General features: G+C 34.6%; 2 protein-coding genes across 11 annotated transcripts in view; both read right to left on the bottom strand.

The window, feature by feature from the left end:
• The window catches only part of Vps28 (vacuolar protein sorting 28), a 37159-nt gene extending 33464 nt beyond the window's left edge, over nt 1-3695 (bottom strand). Inside the window, exon 1 of the mRNA XM_067124607.1 lies at nt 2316-3695. Within this exon, the coding sequence (XP_066980708.1) occupies nt 2316-2427 (112 nt within the window). The 5' untranslated portion in view covers nt 2428-3695. The remainder of the gene's footprint in view (nt 1-2315) is intronic.
• A 2486-nt stretch (nt 3696-6181) lies between these two features.
• The window catches only part of sev (sevenless), a 153201-nt gene continuing 134362 nt past the window's right edge, over nt 6182-25020 (bottom strand). For 4 of the 10 annotated variants that reach the window (XM_067124594.1, XM_067124597.1, XM_067124596.1 and 1 more), the window contains 20 exons: nt 24258-24527; nt 23527-23726; nt 23189-23284; nt 22763-22959; nt 22289-22465; nt 21011-21228; nt 20749-20896; nt 20258-20457; nt 19960-20127; nt 19611-19809; nt 18882-19076; nt 18364-18585; nt 18060-18239; nt 17564-17706; nt 17174-17362; nt 16526-16753; nt 16049-16263; nt 14485-14633; nt 13792-13857; nt 6182-12591 (listed from right to left, as the gene is read on the bottom strand). In XM_067124594.1, coding sequence (XP_066980695.1) covers nt 11756-12591; nt 13792-13857; nt 14485-14633; nt 16049-16263; nt 16526-16753; nt 17174-17362; nt 17564-17706; nt 18060-18239; nt 18364-18585; nt 18882-19076; nt 19611-19809; nt 19960-20127; nt 20258-20457; nt 20749-20896; nt 21011-21228; nt 22289-22465; nt 22763-22959; nt 23189-23284; nt 23527-23726; nt 24258-24527 — 4296 coding nt within the window. In that variant the 3' untranslated portion in view covers nt 6182-11755. Of the gene's footprint in view, nt 12592-13709; nt 13858-14484; nt 14634-16048; nt 16264-16525; nt 16754-17173; nt 17363-17563; nt 17707-18059; nt 18240-18363; nt 18586-18881; nt 19077-19610; nt 19810-19959; nt 20128-20257; nt 20458-20748; nt 20897-21010; nt 21229-22288; nt 22466-22762; nt 22960-23188; nt 23285-23526; nt 23727-24257; nt 24528-25020 lie in introns of all 10 variants that reach the window. The other 6 variants (XM_067124595.1, XM_067124603.1, XM_067124601.1 and 3 more) reach the window with 4 other exon arrangements.

The following is a 25020-nucleotide window of genomic DNA, read 5'->3' as shown; positions in this document are numbered from 1 at the left end:
ATATTCACAGATGACTAAAACTAGTTGCCAAGCAATTAAATGAGAAATTAACATTGGGGAAGTGACAGAAGATTCACGGAAAACAAAAAAAAATATATAAAAAAGAAACACTATACACACCCATACAATCATATATATATATATATATATATATATATATATATATATATATATATATATATATATATGTATATAATATATATATATATATATATATATATATATATATATATATATATATATATATATATATATATATATATATATATATATATATATATATATATAAACATACACGAGGCCTCGTGGTAAAACATTTTCCTCGCAAGGAAAACCAATCCAGGCAGTAATCGACTAACCGAAGATCCATCTCAAAGGACACATGTCGGGTGTACCTGAACTCACTCTTAATGGTAAGTCAACACAATCTTCCCTGACGCGCTCGCCCGGATTTTTTTTGGTCTGTCCTTTCACCACCGTCATTGTGTGTTTGTTTCGAGCCCTCGTTGTTGGCTACATTCGTGGTTGCGTCCTATGGGAGAGATAAGCTGTTGATGCGTTGGTTCAGTAGGCCTATATCTTAGTTTTACCAGACCACTGAGCTGGTTAACAACCACAGATTCCACTTGCATAAGCTGGCTTGTTTTTCCGCAAATGTAAACTACGTAATTACTATCTCCAGTATGTGAAAGCTGATGGAACGGGCAACTTAATGTCAACGATACAAAGAAAATCTTCAGCAATCGTGGATTTTGTTAAGGTGATTGAAAAAAAGAAGCAAAAGAATAAGGCGAAAAAACTGCCTAATTTCAAGAAGGAACAACTATAAAAGCAAAGAGAAAAAGACGAGGAAGGGATAAGAGTGTAGCTTTTCCTCTTTAAAAGAGAACAGATGAAAACAATCAGAGAAAGAAGAAGTATGGAGAGAATTCCAAAGTTTGCCAATAGAGAAAAAGACGGATAGTTCCGTTCCGAGAAAAACTGACAGTTGTCAGAAGACTGGTAAGGATTCTTCCTAAGCTCAGGGAGGCAGAAATAATAACCAAAACGACGGGAGGGCCATAATTTTCATATTTTATGTGACAACTAGATCCCATAATACTTCCTTCACTCCGGCACCTTTACCCCTTTACGAAGATACCATACATTGTCTCATCTCAATCATTTCTCTGGAAACTTCCCCTATTCCAAAAAAAAAAAAAAAAAAAAAACCTTACACATCCTGGCCAGCCAGTCAGTCATATTTTCACGATTGCATAGCTTCATCTCATTTGCAATCTCAATCTCAGTCTCAGCCCTCATAGCATCCTGAACTATCACTTCCTCGGACAGATTGAAATTCACATTAGCCCCTTCCACTCTATCAAGCATTACTGCTCATGGCATACACAACTTGGTTACTTCAAAAGTATCGAATTTTGCTGCTGTCCCTCATGCAAGCCACCAGCAAACATATTGAGTGTTTTGGTGCTCGTTTATTGTTTCATTTTTCTGTTGCCGTTAACTGTTATAGCCTTACTGTTTCAACTTTCTCCTCTTGCAATGAAAACCCTTTTACTAGTTTCTGCACTTTACTTTTACTATCCCCAGTCAATACTGTAAAATCTACAAAAATCAACCACTCCACACTCCAATCACAGTCCATTTTTTTTTTATCTTGCAATCTAGCACCTACATTTGCGGCCATTTTTCTAACTTCTGTCAACACTCAATCCACATACATAAACATATTTTTCACTTGTGGTAATGTGATATATATATATATATATATATATATATATATATATATATATATATATATATATATATATATATATGTGTGTGTGTGTGTGTGTGTGTGTGTGTGTGTGTGTGTGTGATGCCATTATGCTCCTGCTGACCAAATCAACGCTGTGTGCTCGCGTGCGTATATATATACAAAATAATTATCTATTCTTGAGGTGTGTAACACAAAGTTTTTCTAAATATATCTTTTCTGAACGAAGTAATTCTGTTGACAGGATGGGCTGGAAATGGATGGAATCAAACCTAAGTCTAGTTCCAAGGCCCTGTTGCCAACAATCAGGTTGGCCATTTGATTATCAAGAAATATCACAATCAAAGTGAGCATCGATAATCGTTTATATACATTTTTAACATAATACTATTGACCGTTTTAAACCATTTCCATACAACTCTTGATACAACCTGTTAAATAACACTGTGATAATTGCAGCACGAATTTGCTCATACAAACCGACCAGGGTTTACCACACCAATGTAGAGCCTAGGCCCTAGCCTGAACATGTTATAAAAATACGAAAAGCACAGCCTACCTAGCGTTTGATGATTGCGAGTCCAGAGGTCCACGTCAATCCTCTTATCACCTTCACCAAAACTGACATGGGGCAAAGGGGCCGTGCTGGAACAACGCCGGTTTGTCCACATTTTTTTTTTAAATAAACAACACCAAAAACGTGACGAAACACACTGTCATTCTGCCATAGCCACCGACAGACGAGCCACTAGTTACGTAAGTAATTAATGTTTCTATGGCTCGCAGTAGCCAGTCATTATTATTTTTTATTTTCATTCGCAAGACTTTAAATTAGTTATCATGAAAACAGAATCTTTTATGATAACGGTTACGATTTATGTCAAAAAGACATGAAGAGGATTTTTATACAAATAATACACAACACAACAAACTTTGGTATCACTGAAAATGCAGGCGGCCATGTTAAAACTCGGCGACAACGTAAACATATTTTCTACTCACACGTGTAAAGGTAAATTAAGCCTTAACTATATAGCATGTAGGCTAAGTAACTACGAATTACCATGTAGGCTATACATTGGAATTAATTTCCTGATAAGGCCTCTCGTGCCAAACAGAAATCTTGTGGATAAAATTCTCCATAGGCTAGGCCTAATCCCAAGTCGTAGACCATTTTTTCTTGTCTGCGAAATACTCACTGCATTTTACTCGAAACAACTTTAACATGGTATAATAAAACATTGACAGTGTAATGATAAAAGACCGACTAAAACCAAATAAAAATTTGTGATTTATTTCGGAGAAGTTGACAGGAAGTTACTTTTAGTATTGGCCCTAGGTTTATGCTAGGTTAGTTTAACAAACGTCAAAATTTTTATGAAGTGTTATAGATAGTACCAAACCTAGACTACACTTTTCCCTTTTTTTGATCGTTAGTTTAGCCAAGTGTTATAGATAGTACCAAACCTAGACTACACTTTTCCCTTTTTTTGATCGTTAGTTTAGCCAAACAGAAATTTTACAAAAAAAAAAAAAAAATTACAACTGAACGTAGCCTAGGCCCAGGGTTTGCATGCTTATGTAAAGTTTTGCCCGACCTTGAATATTCCCTGATAGGTGTAACTTCTGAAGATACTGGAATTAACTTCCCGCACCATTGTTGGAGGGGTGGGGGTGTCTTTTATAATTTTATCGTAACATTTACCCAAAGTTTCGCAGCACAGATTGTTATTCTCCCGGCGTGGGTATATCTCACAAAGGTAGTGTCACGTTAGCAGGGAGTGCACATAGGACAGACCTTGCTTTATTATATGCATACGATACATACTCTACTACATGCTTGTTGCTGCGTTAGTTTAAGCACTATGTCAGCATGGGTTTTTGCTTCTGGACAGCCCGTAGTACTACAGCACACGAGATTGGCCTGGCGTGTTGTACTGCGGGCTGTCCAAAAGCAAGAGCCGACGCTGACATAAAGCCAGCTTAAACTAACGCAACAACAAGCGTGTAGTAGAGGATGTATCGTATGTACTCGTATATAATAGGCAAAGTCTGTCCTATGCGCACTTCCTGCTAGCGTGATACTACCCTTGTCACTTGTGAAATATACCCACGCCGGGAGAATAACAATCTGTGTTTCCCAGGGAATTGAGTGCCGGTAGACTAGACTGCTTGAAATAACCTTGGAGTATAGTGATAAAATTGACGTAATTTGAAAAAGAATGTGTCCATTGCAGTGAAACAGTTAGTCCAAAGTATTATAAAAATTAAATTCGACAGCAGTGTTATTCACGAACTCAAGGACAACTACAGAAAGACAATACTCGATTATTTTTCTGAAAGCATAAGGCAAATTTGAACCTGCTTATAGAAGAGTAGACGTTTCCTTTGGATGAAGTACAGCCTCTTGTTTAGTGTCGAAAAACTTTACCGTCATTTCCCTAACCAAACCGACGATTGCACTTCAGGTGTGAAAACGTTATCACTGAATGTTAGCGTTGCAAATCACGAATAGTGTATAAGTACCATTAATCAAACCAAGGTTAACTCGAGCCCTTTTGGTAAATTGCGGCTCTGCCACTTGTAGTTCCGCTATTAGCCTGTTAACAAAGTTTCAGATTTATGTTTGCACAAGAAATTAAATAAGCTATAAAACTCTGAGTAATTATTTAAAATGGTTTAGTTATTACATTATCAGCATGAGAAAATATTCATAGATATGCAAATTCTGCTAGGAAAAGATCTGCCGCAGGATCTCAAGTCAGGAAGGGGAAAAGATGGTAGTTCTAACAATCCATTGTGTTGTAGAAAATTAGTTTGAAAGAATTTCAGAGATGTATAATGACCAATAATTATAAGAGCAAAAATCATCTAGATATGGCAAATAAAATTTAAGATGTAGTGAAAATTGAATATATTATCCAAGGAAATGACTCTTTATGTGTACGCTAAAGTGTTTATACAGCACAAAACTAGGTAGTCACAAGACTATTCTGTTTTAAGAGTGGCTGCAATAGTCTGCCAAACTATTTATCAGACCTAGATTTAAAAGTAAATAACTTGAGTTGTTCCTGGCTATAGTTGCCTTTGGTTTATTGAAACGCTGTCAACAAACATCAGGGATTTTATTATGTAATGTATCTCCTAAGTCTTTTTCATTCGTAGACACTGGTTCAGTGCCTGTAGTACTGTGAAGGATTTTCCCGTGAATTACCGTCGGGTTAGACAATGTGTTGTTATGTGCGTGTGTGAAAGAGTAGGCGAATTAGTCTTGAATATCTGTGAATTATAGTTAACGACAATATCTAACTGAAAGGGTTGCGTTTTCTATAGTTACCATTCACAGAAAATGAAAATTTTGGTAAACAATTCTTTTTAGTGTATGCAACTAATGGTACACTACATTAGTATTATTTTTAGTTGAGGTTCACGTCTTATGTTGCTGTTACTGTATTAGTATGACATTTCTCGTAATAAACTCTTTATTTAAAAGATAAAATGACAGGATTTTAGATAAACTTTACCAGGCTAAACGTTTGTTGAGCAGTGATGAAGTTTGTTATACATAATTTTCCTTTAACAGTACCCTGTGTAAATGTACTTATTTCAGGTAAAAATAACCGAAAAGTTCTTAAACGATGTCAGTGCCCTTTTCACGAGATTACTGTAATTTTTTAATAATGGTAATAGCGAACGTAACTTGCATTCCACAGAATCGTATATAGGTTGAATTAATTATATGGGGGTACAAGTTTTTGTTATTGAAGTTATTTTTACTAGAGAATTTATTTCCTTAATTTACAGTGGGAGGTATGGTTTTTGTTAGTTAATTTTTTTTTTTTGCGTTTTTCTAGTGTTTAGTGAATTTTTCTGCAAAAATTTTCCTGTTGGGAATAATTTGTCGGAATTTTTTTGTTCATATTAGATTATTAATATATGCAGCCTTTCGGATGAGGCTGCACGTCTCATTTTTTGTTGCATGTATAAAATTTATTGTATCTATTGAGAGATATACAGTATATTATAATTCGCTGTGTTGTATTTAAGCTCTCATTTTATTCATTAAATTTAGTTCCTCTAGTAGTCTTCTATATTTGTAATTTTTTTATGTGCATCATTGCTTTATGTTTTCAAGTTCCAGTTTTATTCTCTTGCCCAATCTTAATGAAACTCCTCCCAGCTTATAAGCTGAAAATAAGGTTATCCTGATCTGCTTAACATTTGTGGTTCTTAATTGAAGTACTGTTAAATATATCTAGAACTCGAAGTTGTGATCGCTGAAGCATACATCCAAATCATTAGTGTGTGCGGTATATCTGCAGAACTGGACATTGGGAACTTTTTGAGACATTCCAGTAAACATAAGGTTTCAGAACTTCTATCTCTTTTTATGCACAATTTCTTGAGTGTTAAGAAAAGCCAATGACAAATGGAGATTTATTATGTACAACAAAAGAAATAACCCTTTTTATACAAAATATGTGCCTCTTTAAAGCCAGCTTCCAGAGCATCATATAAGCACCAGATTAAAGAGCACTTACTTAAAGCTCAGTTTACACCATACTCGATGACACTGTCAGTGTTTAATTCCTAAGATAAACTTAATTAATAAATTTCTATGTTTAACAAAACAAAGCAAAAGGGACACATGGAAGAGGAGATCACAATAACAAATAGTAAAAAGACAATGATAACATAACAAAACCACTCATATCTATAAATTCAGTTAAAAAGAAGCAGAGATAAAACGATCATGTTTTATTACATCCCTTATGATTATGATGAAAAATTACAACTGAATGTAATATCATAATCATCACCCCAAAAGAAGACCACAGTAGCTACAGAAGAATATAACAGGTGATGTTACTTAAGGCGATTTTTACTGGCTACCACACGAGTAATTTCAGTAGCATATAGCCAAAATAAAATGCAAGGGTAATGACTGCAATAAAGTATGTTTGGTGTCTGTGGGGAGCAAACTGATTTGCTGGTAATCAAATCTTTGCAAGACTTGTGTGCATCATGAATTTTTATCTCGGTAATTTTGCAAGGGCTGAGCGCTCATGAATATAAATTCTGAATCAGTTGCCTAAGATGCCTGTGTGCATCAACGGATGTTAAGTTTCATGACTGTCACTAGGATCATGTGAGAAGTACAAAATTTATCAAACAGTAACAAGGCAAAAGTAGGGCTCATATGACATTCAATTACTAATGTACAGTACTTAGGTTTTGTGCCAATTATTCTAAATACTGTATTAGATAAAAGGGATAGCACTTATTTGAAGCCATAGATTTTAGTGTAATAGAAATCAGAAAGACTAATAATGTCTTTGGAAAAAATTGACAGCTTTCTACCAGTCAGAAAGATTTTTAAAAAGCGGCATTGTACTCTACCATTTGCCAATCTACCAATGATTTTGATAATGACAAAAGATGCATAACATTGTCAAAAAACAAGATAGCCTAAACCTTTTCATTAACCTATGACAAATATAATTACGTCGTTAACCGACGTAAAGATCAAGAACGAACATTTCATTAAAATACTAAAGTGACAAAAAGTCATAATAGTGAGGGAAGCTCCGTATTCTGATAAAAACAACAATACCAGTGGCATTCTTATTTCATATAGTTTAACCAAATCAGTGCACAGTACAGCATGCGGCAAAACTTGTGCGGCTTTTTTTTTATTTTTATACTGGACAAGCGTTGTTCCCAAGTTGCCACTTAGTATTAAAACATATTTTACTTTTATGAGGAAAAGTTGGTCACTTATTATGTAGAATCTTACCATTGAAATATATTGGATCGTGAAAGTATTTCATGCTACAATAATGTTTCGGGACGAAAACTAAACACGTTACTGTAGCATGAATCCCTCGGCTCACCGTGAATCCCGTGAGTCGTGGAACCGTCAGTCTGGATACAGTGAAACTATGAAAGAAGACGTCACGATGGAAAGGAAAAGAAAAGTTAGGAAGAGCATAGTCTAAAGATGAACATTGATGCATTTGGGATATGAAATCAAAGTTATTACTTCTTTTCGCTTTTGTAGTTTTGTGTATAAAGCAATGTTATAGCCAGGATCATGATTTTGATAACTGCAATAAATTATTACAAGCCATAGCTTAGGCTATAGCCACAGCTACATAGGTCTAGCCCCCCCGAGGGGTTTCTTAAGTTTGAAGAAAAAAAAAAGATAAATAAATGACAACAACAACGTAATAATAATAATAATAATAATAATACTGTAATAGTATGGCTCTGAAGTCTAGGCCTATGCCACTGGCTTTATAACATACTATTTTTAAATAGGCTATATTTCAGATAGCAACAATATATAGTTGCGTCGATTCTTTGTAACTTATAAAGGGTGTCTATAAGACCAAAAAGCAGGATTTGTGAAATTCCTCCACAGTCCTGGTGTAGTATACTTTCGTCATTATTTTCTTCATAGGCCTATACGCTTAATAAGAATGATATATTTGAGAAGCGCGAAGTGCATGCACTCGGCCTACGGGTAAGGCGAAGGGAGGCACACAGCCATTTAAACAGTTGACGTCTGGTTAGACCACGCCCACAACTACATCTCCGATACGTTCATTACATTAAATACATTACTATGGTGGGTAAAAAGTCAAATACATTAAGTATTTTCAAATTTACCATAATTAAAAATTACTGTGTTAATGTTTTTATAATATTTGACGTAGCTGATATTTTGATAAAAACATAGCATTAATACTTTAAAACGATGCTTAGTGAACTGTGTCTTTTTTTTGAGCGAAGTTGCAAAATGTTTTATCGTTGCCACTTGGCGTCATTAGAAATGTTAAGAAGGTAAGAGTTGCCAGAAATCGGGTCACACGAATTTTGCTGCATGCTGTACAAAAATACACATAAAGCTGACCGAAAGAAAGGTTTTCTTCTTATAAACACACTGATCAAATAATAGTCTGCTGTCTTATATGATGGTTCAGCTGCTAATATCTACTTCTACAGTGCTGTATTCGACTGTACTTATAAAAAATGTCAGCAAATGACAACTAAACATCATTGACATTTTACATAACTATTGTATTCACAGTAAACTATGGATTTTAATACACTAATCGATATTAGCCCCTAAAGCCTTAATCGAAAATGCCATTAACCGAGTATTTCCCATTTTCTGCAAGTTTTCCTCCCCTTATTTCACATGCATGAGATTGAGTACATTAATATATAGTTACCTAAAATACCAAGTTCCCATACATGTGAATGGTCTAACATATACCAGTCTTTACTAATTTCTGTTGAAAATGAGACTAAAATTGCACTCACAATTTTGCAATAAAAACTGCGCATTTACAACACTGAAGTGAATTGTATCATGCATTTACTGTAGAGCAAGTGTTACCTACAGGGATAAGGTGAAATATTCACAGTGAAGAAAAGAAACTTTAGAGGTGTAATGCCACCTTGTAAAACCTACTGAAATATTAGATTATTGTGTGTGGTACACTTATGGTGGTTAACCACTTAATGGCACAGCAAATGGCAATATGCAAGAATTTTACCTCTTTTCATCTACTGTATACAGTAAAGAACATCTGACTAAATTATGGTGCTACTTTTTAGGGTGAAGTGATTATAAATTAGTATATAATTTACCAATTCTCCTAAATGAGAATATAAACCTGAAGCCAAAATCATTTCGGCTACCTGGGAATAAGTAAATTACAATAAAATAAAATTCTGTACCTGTAAAATTCAGTAACCTCAACATATGCTAGTGATACAATTCAAATACTTTCGAAGAATTGACAAATCATGTAAAAAGTACTGAAATCTATACCTTTCCATTTTATGGCTCTGACATGAAATCAACTAAGTGAGCATATGGTAATGTGTTGAAATTAAACAATTTCCTAAAGAACATCAAGGGAGGACATTAAATCTAGAATACTGTACAATGCATAGTGTGAACAGTTATTTCACATGATGATAAATCTTTTGCTGTTTGACAAATATTCACATGTCAAAATATGACAACTTTTTAAAGTAATTTGTATTTTTCCTAACATACAAACCTGAGGTCTTTACATATGGAAATACCTTCAGTGCAGAGGGTATCTCCATATGTAAAGACCGAGGGTTTGTATTTGTGTAGGAGCAATACTATTTCATTGCAATACTGGTATTTTTGAAGTGTGGTTAACATGGTGAAAATAGTTCACAACTGTCACTACAGGAATACCAGAAAGACAATTGCCTACACAGTCTGCACCACTAAATATGATATAGCTCCTTGCTATATATCACAGGAAACATTTACGACTTCTACATACATAGGCAATTACATAAGCTGTCCTCAGGAAGCTATGAAGTAAAAGGTTTAAGTTACAAAAGAAAGCTACTTAATTTTAAATGGCTTCGTCTTTGTGACTTATGATTATGTACATCATGATATAAATGCTCTAAATATATATACACCTGGGTTCTTTGCAACAACTCGGCATTTGTAGGAAAACGTTAAAATAAAACTGATAAAACAAAGGAAACATTGCATTAAAACTTAAGAAAGGAAAGTCAGGTAGGCAAACGTCTTGCACCTTTCAATCTGTCTAGTTAGAAACATGGTAACAGTGTATCCTGTCCTTAAAAACAACAGAAATTAGAAACTGAATAACAACTAAATCACCCTTTCCTATGTCTTGTAATCAAGAGCTTCCCATACTCTCAGTGGAAAGTGCTAGGCAACTTTTCAATCACAGATATATCTATACATTAATCCTACTGTCTCTAGGTCCACTGCTACTCCAAATCTGGTGCTTTCTTATCTTTAAATCAGATGTTTACATAATAATATAAAGCTAAATTGGGTTGTACTGTATGCTTTTAACATTGCATACTGCAAAATAAAGCTTTTAAACATTATGCACTTTATACATCAATTATTCTTAAAAGAATGCAGATATGTACATAAAGCAGTTATAATTACTTTATCATTATACACACAACTGTATATGTACAAAAAATATACAAGCTTGAGGTCATATGTTTGGATGAAAAGCACACATTGCTAGACCACTAAATAAAAGTATACTCCACCCTACCTACATGGGAAATTCTCATAATTAAGAAATCCTGTTAAGCTTGATTAATCTGTCAAAAACATCTTGCCTATTGCAAATTACTGCAAACTACCTCTGATTCAGTGACCTACATTGTAGCAGAAAAAAAGGAGTATAGTTTTTTTTGAGGATTTTTATGACATCTCTGCTTCTTTATATTTCAGGTTTACTAATCAAATCTGTTCCTCATGCAAAATTGCCTTTCTGAGAAGAACAGCCAATATCCTTCACATAAAATTGCTTGAAAGTTCTCAGTGGATCTTAGGAGGAGGGGAAAAATCACTGACACATTTTAATCCATACATGAAATACTGTACTTCAACAGGATGTCATCACATGAACACAGGTTTAGCTCTTCTTTTCTTTCAAAACTAATGATGGACAACTGCAATGTAAGCACTTCTGAAAGTAGCAGTCTCTGACAGACTGGTTCCAACAATTAGCTGTCTAGAACAGTATATGTGGTAGTTCTCTTAAGAGACTGCAAAGTTCTAGATTTCCTACACACAGCACTATACTGAGGTAGTATTGTGTACTGCACTTGGAAGCCAATTAACAAAAGAACAGTCACATGCATTATTCTTGGTGATATTTTTGTGGAAGACACTGGGATTGTAATTCAATTTCAATTTGAAAAAAATAATTAAAACAACTTTGTCATTAGTGTGCATTTCTTGCTGAATCACTCGTTATTTATTCCATAATGACACACTAGAATACTGAACTTATCCAGCTGCTGTACTGCATCACACTGGTGCACAAAGATACAGTAAGTACGCTACATTCCAGGTATATCAATATCAGTGCTACCATGACTATTTGACTACCATGTCATTACATGACAGAAGCTCGATTGCACAATATGAATAGAAAAGTTTCAACACCAAGATTGACTTGAATTGTGTTCAAGGTCAACTGTTGATGCAGAAGTCATGCCACTTACAGCAGACAATGCTGATACCCCACTCAAGCGATGGTTTTCCAAATCAGCAAGCATATCACAATCCTTCTTGCGTCTCAGAATGACACCATTTACTTTTTCCAAGTCTAATGAACCAGACACTTCTGGTGCAGCCTTCAAGTCTGCACCAGCAGACATATTAACATATGAATTATCAAATGTTATTTGGTTGCAATCAGACTCTTCCTCTTCAACCTGCCCATCATTTTCATGTAGAGCTGATGGAGTAGATCCTGCAAAAGCCTTATTATTACAAGGTTTGAGGTAGTGGTCAGGAGACATTATGCTTGGTAAGGTTGGAAAGGTAAAAGTAACACTTGTAGGTGAATCTGGAGCTGGAGAAGCAACACTCAAAGTCACTGGAGTGGATGGTACAGAAACCTGAGCTTCTGTAATCAGACTAGAGGGCGACTGCGGGCTTTCCACACCAGACATTGACAAAGGAAGCCTTGACCAGTCCGATGATGTTTCACCTACCAGAGGGAAACTAGCAGGGGGTGATCTGGGAGAAACAGGAGGTGATGAGGCAGAAGGTTCATTCACTAACTGTAAATACTGCTGATGTCTTCTCAGTGGAGTAGTGAGAGGAAGTGTACTGGCACCTGAAAATGAGTCTGTCTCCTCAACTTCTATTCCTATTCCAGCATCATCATCACTACTTTCTCTCCTCCTTCCTAGGTTTACGACACTCTCACTTGTCTGAGCAGACCATGAATTGCCAGTGCAGTCATTTTCATGAAGAAGTGAATTTCCTGAAAAGATGAAAGGAATAAGCCATGCTTTTAAAATCCTGATAAAAATTATAACCATTTTTTCAATATCTTATCTTTGAGGTTCACCTGTGTATGATAAGGACAAATGATATTAGATGTGATGAACATGCTATTATCACTGACACTTCCTTCTATAGCTCTCTTAACTATTACAGCACAGTACTTACAGAGCAATAGCTTAGCTTCCTAATCCATTACTAAAATGAAACCATAATTTTTCGTGTCCATCATGTTTTGCAAAACACATTTTGAAAAATATAAATCAAAACATTCACAAATATATATACATAATACAGATAATATCCCTATTTGAGTCATGCAAAATAATACCAGAATTACAGTTTATAGGTGAAATTCAAGATTAATGAAAAAGACTGCTAAAAATTTTGTCTCTTAAACTACATCTTGTGTTACAAGCATTAGATTTTTACAAGTCTCTTAACTTACATCTTATGTTAAAAGCATTACAACTCAAAAGCATTAAATTTACTATTATTAAACATTAGAAAATGTGAGCTTAGACACTGCAGTTGTGTGCAGCTACTTAATAATGATAGTGAAAATGTGAGTGGGTATCTCAATTTTCAACAGGATCATTAAGGTTACAAACCTCATACACCTGCATATGAGGTAATGTCAACTACATCCAGAAAATAAAAAGTCTGATGTATAAGGACGAAGAAATTAGTATTATTTTTTTATGCTGCCTGTGATAACTATCTACCCCAGGTAAAAGTAACAGTAATGTTAATGTCTTGCAAATCTTTTATACAAAACATTCTCAACTCTCCATTACATCCACTTGTTTAGTTACTATATTTGAACTTAAACTAAAGAATCAGATGAAATCTGAAGCCCTAAAGTCAAACTACTGAACTTTTCTATACTCATTCACTTTTCAGAGTTATATGTAGCTCCAAGACAGCACTATATCACTGCAAATAAATTTTAAGCTAATAATAAGAGTAGATTGATGACACATTCTGACAAACATATCACAGGTGATTATTTTAAGATGCTGAAGAAGAACTGGCATTGCAAATCTAATTCATACTTCATTAATTACACAATCAGAATTCACTGAAAATATTCAATACCTGATTAAGAATAGGACCATGGCAAATTCATGCCCGTGCACCATTTACACGTTAAAGAACTCATCACTGTGAGAAACCCCACCTGAGTTTGTGTTGTGGTTTTCATCTCGTTCTCCAGCATAGGCCAGATTATCAAGTCCACAGGTTCCTAAAAACACACAGAAATAAAATAAAAATAAAGAGGCAATAATGCAAGCATTAATGGCCATGCATATAATAGCCTTGCAGACAATCAATGTATACTGCAACAGCATCACTTCAGAATGAGGTTGTCATGCTTATGAACTTTAGTCATTCCATTTTCCTCGTAAATGAATTTTATGCTGCTAACATTACTTTATAGTACTGCATCCATCATTTACTTTCAAACTAGCACATCACAAAACAGATGTCTGTGTGACCCTTAAGAACACACAAAATTTTAAAAACAATTTTCATAATCGTAAAATGATGGTATATCATGTGGCATTCACAAGCTTCGGGTATGATTTTTTGAATTACATGAGCTGTTGAAATATTTTAGTCATGTGTGCAAAAAAAATTCAGATACAAAAAGCTACAACTTCAATCAAAATTCAGAGAGAGGAAAGCAAGAACTAGCAAACCAAAGCATTATGAAAAAAAAAATTTACTCTGCAAGTAAAGGTGATGTAACTTGGGGAGACATCACTGATGTTTATGCATTCACTATCAAATTCTTTTATAAGAGTTGAAATGTCAAAGCCACACCAAACAAAGCAATGCAGTCAGAGAAGTACTGTATGTAAGAGCTTACCATTTGAACCTATATAGTGGACATTATGCACAGCTAGAGCTGGCAAAGCAGAAATAGTTTCCTGCAGCACTACCAGAGCAGTTAGGCATTCCTTGAAAGTTGGTCGATTTTCTGGACTGTAGCTCCAACAACGATCCATCAGCTTGTGGCTGGGGAGGAGAATTAATACAAATACATTTTTCTGTTAAAGTGTTAAAGAAACACAAGAAGAATATTATTTCTCTGTTACGAAATGTAAGAAGAATCCTCTACAAGTAAAAAGTTTTGATTGGTACGGTAAAAAAATTCTTACTACATTAATACAGGAGATAAGTAGAATACTGTTACACTCATATCTCCTATTAACATTTGTGCAATTCCTTATATTCTGGTTACAAACAATAATATGATTCATTATAAACCTATCCCTTTTAATATACTGTGTACGCATTTGCATAAAGTCCTGAAGCTCCACTCCTCAGCAGATGAAAATGATATGCTGCTGCCAGTTAGCTGGTGCATACATTTATGGTTGGCCTTGGTCCCTATTGGTTAACTAAGTATCACTTCTTGTTCACTGGTCAGCAGCTCAAGTCTTTCCCAGATTTTTTAATTGTTTAGGGTAGTCTGTTTTGCAAATTCATCGTTGTATCAAATTTCACTTTCCCAAATCCTTTCTTTTTTGGGGCACTCTTAACTATTAGTTTATACTGTATGACTTTTCATATGTTAGCGTCTCTGTTTTCTTAAGTTCCAGCACTGATTCTAAATGTTTCTAGTGTTTATCTTGCATATTGTGTTTGTTTCTGGGTATTGCTTTCAGTACGAATTAGTAGCTGGTTTAGTGTGTTAGTTTAGTTGACTACTGTATTTAGTTTTGTGCTAAGTGAGATTGTTTTGAAGTATCAATAAGTACCAGTTAAGGGTTCTAGGTTGAAGTGTTCAGTACTACCAATTGATTTTTACATTACAGTATTTAGTTTTCCTTACTCTTCAATGCTTTTTCTGTCAAGTAAGGTTTTTGGTCCTGTCTATTTCTCATTACATTTATAAGTTTGTACAAGTTAATTCACATTCTTTCCTGTTATGGAAATAGGGTGTCAATTCAAGTTGCAGTATAATAATCAGTAAAAAGTTTCACATACAGGTATTTGTTTACGAGGCTAATTTTCAAGAAGACAAATAGCTAGGTCTGCTGTACTAGATGGTAAAAATATTACAATATACTAAAGCCATACATCATAAACACTGGCATTACCTGAAAGCTGTCAAATAATATAAGTCACCGACTTATTTCCATTTTGCTGCCAATTCAAAAAGAATAAACATTACCACAAATAAGAGAGCATGACAAATCTAACATTATGCTAAAAAAATAATGGCTACAAGCTACAGTACATATTTTTTTTAAAATATTAAATTGATTTCAAATAAACGGCCTATGGTTGTTAAAAATTTCCTATGGTTTTAAAAATTTCCTTAACAAGTACAGTAACTGCTTCAGTTTAACAGCAACTGATACATGTCAAATTATTTGCTCTTAATAAAAGGGCATAAGGTACTAAAGATAAGAATAAAAACTCACAGCTCTTCGGGACAATTAGGTGGACGTGTGAGGCGGCCTCCACTTCGGACATAATGAAGTACCTCTAAGTTTGTACGAGCTGGATATGGTTGCTGGCCAAGGGTGAGGATTTCCCATAACAATACGCCAAATGCCCAAACATCAGAGTGACTTGTAAATACTCCATCAACAAGAGATTCAGGGGACATCCATCTGACAGGTAATAAACCCTCTCCCTGAAAATTGGGAAATGTTAAGGTAAGTATATTCTTATTACTTCTTGTGATTCAAACTTGGTATAAATACTCGTATAAGCAGCAATATAATAATCAGTCAATAAGTTTCCAATTTAGCTATTACTGTAGCAGGTTAACTAGCAATGAACAGACAATAAAAAGTTAATTAGGTCTGCTATACTGGATGGCAATAGTATCACAGTATATCATTATTACTTAAGGAACAATCTAAACCCATAAACAACAAAAGGACTGACATTACCTCTTTTCTGTAATAATCATTTTTGTAAATGTCCCTAGCCAGTCCAAAATCACCAATTTTGACAACACGCAGTTCAGGGTCAGTTGTTGTTACAAGACAATTCCTGGCTGCTAGATCACGATGGACATAGTGTAATTCCTCAAGGTAGACACAACCTTTAGCTACATCAACACACATGGACACTAGATCAGCAAGGGTTAAGCCACTATCAGCCTGTAAAGTAGAGAACTTTATTTTATTGATATGCATAGTCTATACTTGGGAAAATTCACCTTTTATATCAAAAACATTTCAGAAATTTGTCAAGCATATATTTTGAGTTAACAGATTTCAAAAAGCAAACAATCCATAGGTTTCTTTTTTACAAAATGAACATATTATTACTTATTAAAAAACTTCATGGTCTAGCAGATTTTATTGTTCTTTGGTAATGGTTATACGAAATTTCTCAAAATGTGTAAGGCCTAAGGTTAGATAATTTAAAGCTTGCAGAGGTTACTTCCATATGATTTTCTTTTCATAATTGCTATATTCTTTATGTATATCATATACATGTAAAGCTAATAATATTCAAATCATTTACCACCCTGAGCATTTTCAAAAACTGTGTGTATCATGTAAAATACAGGAGTGCCAGAAATAACATACTCCTCTGCTTGTGCGGAGATACGAGAGTAGATCACCCCCCTCCATCAACTCCAGAATAAGGAAGAAAGGATCATGATCAGTGCAGACAGCCAGAAGTCGCAATATATGTTCATGCTGAAAATGGCTCATCAACTGGGCCTCCTTCAGAAATTCTGCCTTCTCCATCTCTGTAGCACCCTTTCGCAGAGTCTAAAGGACAAACAGAATATGTTTCTCACCTACTTATGTGAAAGGAAATAGGACGTATAACAGCACCTTATTAAATATCAAAGTACTTTTGTAGCATTTATAGTTTTCAGAAACTTATTTCAGGTTATACTGAACAACTGATGTAATGCATTTTTAAATAATCTTTTGAACAATAAAACAGGAACATCAAAAAGTATGTACCTTAATTGCAACTTTTGTTACATCTGGCCATCCTGGTAATTCACAAGCAGTTCCTTCAAACACTTCTCCAAAAGCACCACTTCCAAGGAATTTTGTCAGGGTAATGCAGTTTCTAGAAACGTGTGGTAAATCCAGGTCATCCCCTGAAATAGGATTTTGAATTGCAAGTTGAAAAATCATTAGAAGAAATATTTAGTAACAAAAGTACTGGTATGGTTAAATGATATACCATGCACATGACAAAGTCCCTGTTCATAATGAAGGCCCTTTTCATTACTGGCTTTTACTTTTCAAACATTCCCTTTAGTCTCTTTCTACCTAGCTGTGCAACTTTTCAGTTTTACCTTGCTTCAATCTGCACCCATGTTCAGAACGCTGGGTTTAAAAATGTGACATTGGTTACAGTATTGAACTTTACTGAATACTGTATATGAAAAAATTATCCACAGCTTCTTAAATCATATTCGTATGCTGTAAATATAAAATTTTAACAAACCTGGAAAGGTATGAAGATTGTAGAGGACATTGTTTTCTGTGACAAAATTGTTATTGGTTGGTAACTGACGTAATGTTGCCAATTCAACCTCACGATTACGATGATGGTGGTGATGGTGGGATGAATCACTGAGGGAAGCAGCTTTTACTTTTCTCCTTCTGCGATCGGTTTTTCTCATTCCTAATGAAAAGTATAATAAACTTTGTCATAATTTTTCAGCAATTATAAAATCACATAGAAAATGGGGAACACAATGTCTTAAGCAGATAATAAGAATATGGTATGAGATATGTCTCATACTTACCAAATATTAGACATCCAAATAGAATAGCAAAGAAGAAGAGTGAAGAGGGTATTGTCGAGGCAAGTATTGTGGGGATATCTGTTTGTGTTAGCATTGTAGGCCCAATGATGGTTTCAATCACATTGGTTTCTCCCCAAGGACCAGGACCAAGTTCGTTGATAGCTCGAGCACGGAAGATATAACTTGAGGCACCGTCCAGACCACTGATGAGCCAGTAGTTGTCTAATGAGGGAAGATGATGAGATTAAATTCTTTAGGATCATGGTAATCAAGTAAATATTTACACACTATAAGGAAAATATACACCTTCACTCCAATTAAATAAAAGCTAAGCAAGGATGTTGCAAGTGCAAAAAATGACAAGGCGGTAAAGGTAAAAGTATTACAATGTTTCTATGTTAACTTACCAGAGCAAAAATGTAAAATGTAATAATTCTGGTTTGGTTAACTTAAAAAAAGATATTTCATCATCTAATAAGGTTGTTACAAAAGGCTTCAGAAAAAATGGCACTACGTACTAGATCCATTGTATACAGTGACATAAGTGAGGTTGTCACTTTGTTCAGCATTGTAAGGAGCAGCCTGTAGGGTATATGCTATAAGTGGAGCTCCATTTTCTGGAGCCTTCTTCCACCATACACGGAGGCCTCCACCACTGACTGACCCTCCAACTTGCTGTCTCATGACTTGCCCAGGTTTCCCTGGAATTTCACCTGAATAACAATAAGAAAAACTATGAGGTGCTGTTTCCTGAAAAATGGATTTGAATAATAGACACTACCTAAAAGTAAAAAAAAACACCTGATATAAATCTTACGATTATGGTAATTTTATTTTCAATGCTAGTAATATTTTTATGAAGATACATTGCAACAAAATATGTCTGTTTTCAAAATGCACCGATAAAGTAGAACTCAACATCCAGGTGGTGTGCTTTTGAATATTGTTCTGTGATATTATAACGACACAAAAGTTTTTTCAAACAAACTCATTAATCATATACATTATATGTCATGCATTATAAGTTCTGAATGTTCCCCAGGTTCACAAGTCTTTCACTTACCTGAAAAGTATGTCTTAATTACCCTCATCACTTGATGTGCTGCCTGTAAACCTGGGAAACATTTGTGCCACGAATCCAAGGCATATGTATGATTGATGGGGTTGTGATGAAAGAAATTTTTTTCCACTATATATAGGAAGAAAACTACCATGGTATCAAACAAACTTGAGATAAAAGTACTTGCCTAATGTGGTAAAATTAAAGAGAGCTCTTCTAGGCCAAGTGTAAGTATGATAACTGGTGTTATAAATAACTTTTATTCGAAATATGTAGGACGTAGCTGGGAGAAGCTTGGTTATATTGACAGTGTAAGTTCGACCTGCAGTAGTCTGTATCATTGGCTCATTTTTCCACAGAGTCTCTCCATATCCAATATACTGAAACTAAAACAACATCATTAGTCATCCTGAAAGTCATGTAAAATCACCTAAAATAATTCTTTGCCACAATTAAAGTCCATGAGTTAATCTTGTTTCAACAAGATATTAAGAAATATCAATCAAATTTTACTGGTAAATGAAAACTCGACTTACAACATGTCGCAGAACAGAACCATCTGATGGTGCAGTCCAAGAAATAACAAGTGAACGTGCTGTTGCGTTTTCAAATTTAATATAAGGTAATTCTGGAAGAGTTATAACAGTAACTCGTTTGCTGTCAGTAAATATAAGGTGATCCTTTGAGTATACTCTCACCCATACCTGAAATGAAAAGAACTGTTAACACATCTATAAGAAACCCAAGGGGGGCATCAATTAAATTTATCTAGGTTATTCAAGCCAGACAGTCTGAATTTTTTTATGGAAAGAATGAATATATACTTTAACTTACTTCATATTTTGAATTTGGATAAAGTTTGTTGATTTTTCTATCGACTTCTCCGCTGCTATTGAACTCTGGTCGAATCTGACCAGAACCAGCTTCTCCTTGCCAGTGGATTTCATATTCTTGATCCTTTACAGCATTAAATTTCAAAACTATTTCTTCAGGTGACAATGCCTCTACAGTCACTTTTCCAACACTATCAGGGGCTGATATAAAGAGAGAGAAAAAAAAGGTTCCATTTTGAAACTGTGAAATGTTATTTCTATGACAAAAACAATTTTAAAGACTCCAAGGAAACTTGATACCTTAAGGAAAATACAGTATAATACATTAAATATGAAATAAAGTACTGTATATCTCGGCTCTAAGCAAAACAAGGTTTAGAATACATTAAATTTACAATTTTTACTTCTCCAGACCATTCAGAAAATCATTTAAATTACTTATTTCCATTAGTGCATGATAAATTAGATTAAATGCATAAAAGTAAGCTTTACCTTTAGCTTTTGTTTTGAATACTTCAGCAGGACCAGGCAGTGACACAATGCCAAGCCTCTGATTGTATGCTGTTTCAACTGCTGCTCGAAAATAGTACTCTTTGTATGGCTGGAGTCCATTAACTGTGATGACTGAAGACATACTTTTCTGAAAGAGGGGAAGGATGGTTTCATAAAAATCTGAACACAAAATTCAGAGCCTATTGAAAATGTTCGTAAGTTGTCAACAGAACAGGATTACAAGCAGCAGATCAGTACTTACGACTTGCTGGCAATAAGAGACGTTAGTCAGGCAAGAATCAGAACCTGTTGGCATCACTGGTCCATAGTAAACAATATAAATAACTGGCAGGAGGGTCATGGTCATGCAATCTTCGCTTTCTGTTTCTGGAACAGTCAGCTTCACAGCTATTGCATATTCTCCACTGCCACCTAATTCTGGAGTTTTTGAATAGTTTGAAACAACAAGGCAGTTCGCTTCTGTAAAACAAAAAAAAAATATAATATATATATAAATTTATAAATAATTTTCTCAGTGAGTTACAGGCAACTGAAAAATTTGTTGGAAATGGCTTGAAAATGGAAATGAATATGTTTTGCTGCATGGTAAGATTAAATTTGCTTATATATCAATTAGAATCCCCTAAGACAGCTTGTAAAGGGACAAGATGACTGATACCAAAACAAACTTTCAATATAATTGTCCATTCACAAATACTGTACAATATCCATTATTGTGTAATATATGCTGAGGTGCTGTTTAAAGCAAAGGTTACCACTTTAAACCTTGTAACTCAAGAGAGAGTTTTACCCAAATTCTTGACCCACCAGCAACTCAAGTGATAGCATTTCATTTGAATAACTTCAAATGAAATTTTATCAGTCGAGTTGTCGGTGGGTTGGGAAGCTGGGTAAAACTTACTGGTATGCAAGGTATACGGTCTGGCCTGGTAAAGCCTCAGATACTGTGTAAGTAAAGTATAGTACTTGGGTTTTGACTTATTTTATGATGTGTGTTAGTCAGTTGGCAGTACCTTTGCCATTCATTTAACAGTCCTGAGTTTTACTGCAATTTTATGCCAATAAGAGGTAGAAATTTATAAAAGACATGATTATGACTTGATTATTCCTTATTTTATAGTATCAACCACATCCATATTTAAGAAAATATTAAAAAAAATATTGAAATTGTACAGGGGATGCTTGCTTTCCGCTTTTTGTTTTAATGCCAAAAATTGAATAAAATTAGAAAAGGCAAATTTACAAAAGTCAGATTATAATTATAGCTACTGGATAATAATAAGTGATATAAAAAATTAAAAATGTGCATTAACTCGAGACATACTACAGTATCCTTTTCTGTTAAGAATATTGTCTAATATACTAAAAAAAAAACCACGGTTTTGCTAGTTAAGCATCATTCGGCACTTAATGTATTTGTTCTTTAGCCGGGTCATGGAGTAATAAGCAAATAAAAAAAAAATGGTTTGTAGGTTAACTGAACATTCATAGCACAATTGACATTTCTTCATGGTCTTACCTGGCATTGGCTGAGTTGCTAAATCCAAGGGAATGAGGGCTGAAGCATTATACAAAGTTTGAAAATGAAGTTTGTCAGCTGAGGTTATGCCAGCTTTTGAAAACCAAAGCAATGTTTGATTTACAGCTGCATAACAATAAAGGTGAGAGAAATCTACAGCAATTTCAGTGCAACTTCCTGCAAATAAAAAAATTTCAGTGCAACTTCTTGCAAATAAAAAAATTATCATATGCCAAAGCGAGAGAGGTGGAATAATTAATAATTATTTTTTACTGAAATACCAAATATATTAAATGAGACTTGGCCACGACAAATCCATTATTTGAATTTTTTACAAGAACCAATTTCTAAGTAATTAAGCTTTAATACAACTACTTAATGATCCAGAAAGGCATCAACAGAATGGAGCCTTGAAGGTAACATCTAGGTACAAAGTCCCTTTATAGTAATCAAACAAATATGACTGGAGCATACCATAACCAAATTCCTCTGGAACAAAAACTTCCTCACAGTGACATCCTGATAAATCAGCTCTGAAAACTGCTGAGGCTCTTGATATTGAAGACCCTGTAGCTACGAAATAGATCTTTATATCTGATGTATTGGTTGTATCGAGAGCAACTCCACCAGCTAAAGCTGGTGTCTTCAAACAGGTGCAGTCTTGGGTCCTACTGTTAAAATGAAAAATACTAATTATACCAACACAGAAATGAAAGGGACAAAATATATCAAGATTTAAATTTTATATAAATGTTAATGAAACAAAGTGAGCAAAGCCTGAATATGGCCATATAAACATTAATGCACGCAAAGTGAACTGACTTAATACTATTAAAGACTAAGTACTACTGGAATATGAAAAAAACTGAAAACATTTTATGAACAAAATTTGAATCATACCTTTCTTGATTGAAAACATCATTCAAAGTGCCAAAAGCAAGACTCATCACTGACAACTGAAGACCACGATGCCCTTCATGTAGCAGAAACAAATGACTGAAATGAAAAAAATCCATAACATTCACAAACCGTTTTGTCAGTCTTGTGAAAAAGTCGAGGATAAAAAAAGTGATAAAATCCCAAAGTAATCAGAAGAATTGGTTGTTTCCAGGACGGAATAAGGGAAAACTAGAGCCAGAAAAGACCTCAAAATATTAAGCCACTGGTTTAATATGAACATTTACAGAACGTTTATATGGCTCAAACATTATGAAAATCAATATCACATTGCTTAATACCTGGTCATTGGAGATAGCAAGAACTTCTTGATCTGGTCAGCAAGACTAAATCTGGCAATTGGCCTCGTTTCTCCATGTTCAATATCATGAGTCCGAATATTTACTTCATTTACTGCTGACTGAGGTCTCTCTGCATAAGCAATTACTTCTCCAACCCAGTCTGCAGCTAAACCAACTCCTTGTCCAGAGAGTCTCAGGAGCTATGAATAATACAAACGTCCAAAATTATAAATAAACAAACAAAACCATAAAATAAGCAGTTTAAGAATGAATGTGTAGAACCTATGAATTATAAACAGCATAAATATACACAAGTACTGTTATTACATCTAGGATGTTGAAAATTCTGTTAAAGGAAACTTGCTTACAATTTTTAATTTTTCTAGAAAAGTATGACACCATATCTGAAATTCTTCACTGTGGATAACTGGCAACAGGATAATGCAAGGAAGACCAATCTGGAGTGTTTGACTTCTACTATTAAGTTTCATTCAACAAGCTAGTAACCTACTGTACATTGAATTTTAACGGCACGGGGCACAGGTAATAATGAACAACACATAACAACTGCCAAAAGTATAACAAATAACAGGAAATCCATGTACGTTAAATCTGTGAAGCAGTTACCCACGTGCAGAACTTTGCTAAATTTCCTCAAAAATCTTATATAAGATTTCATACTAAAAAATTATGATAAACGAAAAATACAATACAGTAATATGATTACACACCCTTTTGGTAAAATTTGTTCGCAAGTTAGTCAAAAATACATCAGAATTCACATCCATCCAGACAAATGAGGAAGTCTTCAGTAATGGTGTCACCCAGCGGACTCTCGAGCTCTCACTGAGCAGTTCACTCTCCTCTTGTAAATCTGCATCAAGCTTTGTCAGAGTCTCAGTGCTCAGCACTAAGAGAGAAGGGGTTGGAGTGTGTTTCTGTACTGCCTCTGTAACCTCAGAACTGTACGGCCCCTTCCCCACTTCGCTGATGGCAGCAACCTTAAATAAAAGTAAGAATTTCCTTAAATGGGATTCTTGTTATTGTATGTATAAGCTATCAAAGAGAGTGTCACCTCAAAAGATAGAACGAAGGAGCAACTTTGACATATATCGGTCTTTTTATAATACTGTACACCTAGCCTGTCTTTTTGGTAGAAAAATAACTATGGGCGTAGTGGTGCTCCATCATATCCACTGTATCTATGAATGCAGTTTCAGCAGTTTATTAACAGCAACATATATTCAAAATAAGCGCCGCCATAAAAAAACTTTAGGTAAACTCAACATTCTAACAAGAACCTATCTAGACCATTCAATAGTTTCTTAATTTCTACAGGGAGGTGAGATGACACACATTACCGTTTTCACATAACGGTGGATTAAAATGTCAGACTGAAAGTGCTTTTAGATATCAGTGGATGAGAAGCTGAATGTACTTCGGCATGATAGTTGATAAACACATAGCAGACAGTGCATTTAAAAATAACAGTGG

The sequence above is a fragment of the Macrobrachium rosenbergii genome, chromosome 22, assembly GCF_040412425.1.
Source record: "Macrobrachium rosenbergii isolate ZJJX-2024 chromosome 22, ASM4041242v1, whole genome shotgun sequence".
Taxonomy (NCBI): Eukaryota; Metazoa; Arthropoda; class Malacostraca; order Decapoda; family Palaemonidae; genus Macrobrachium; species Macrobrachium rosenbergii.
This window is presented reverse-complemented; position numbering and strand designations above follow the sequence as displayed.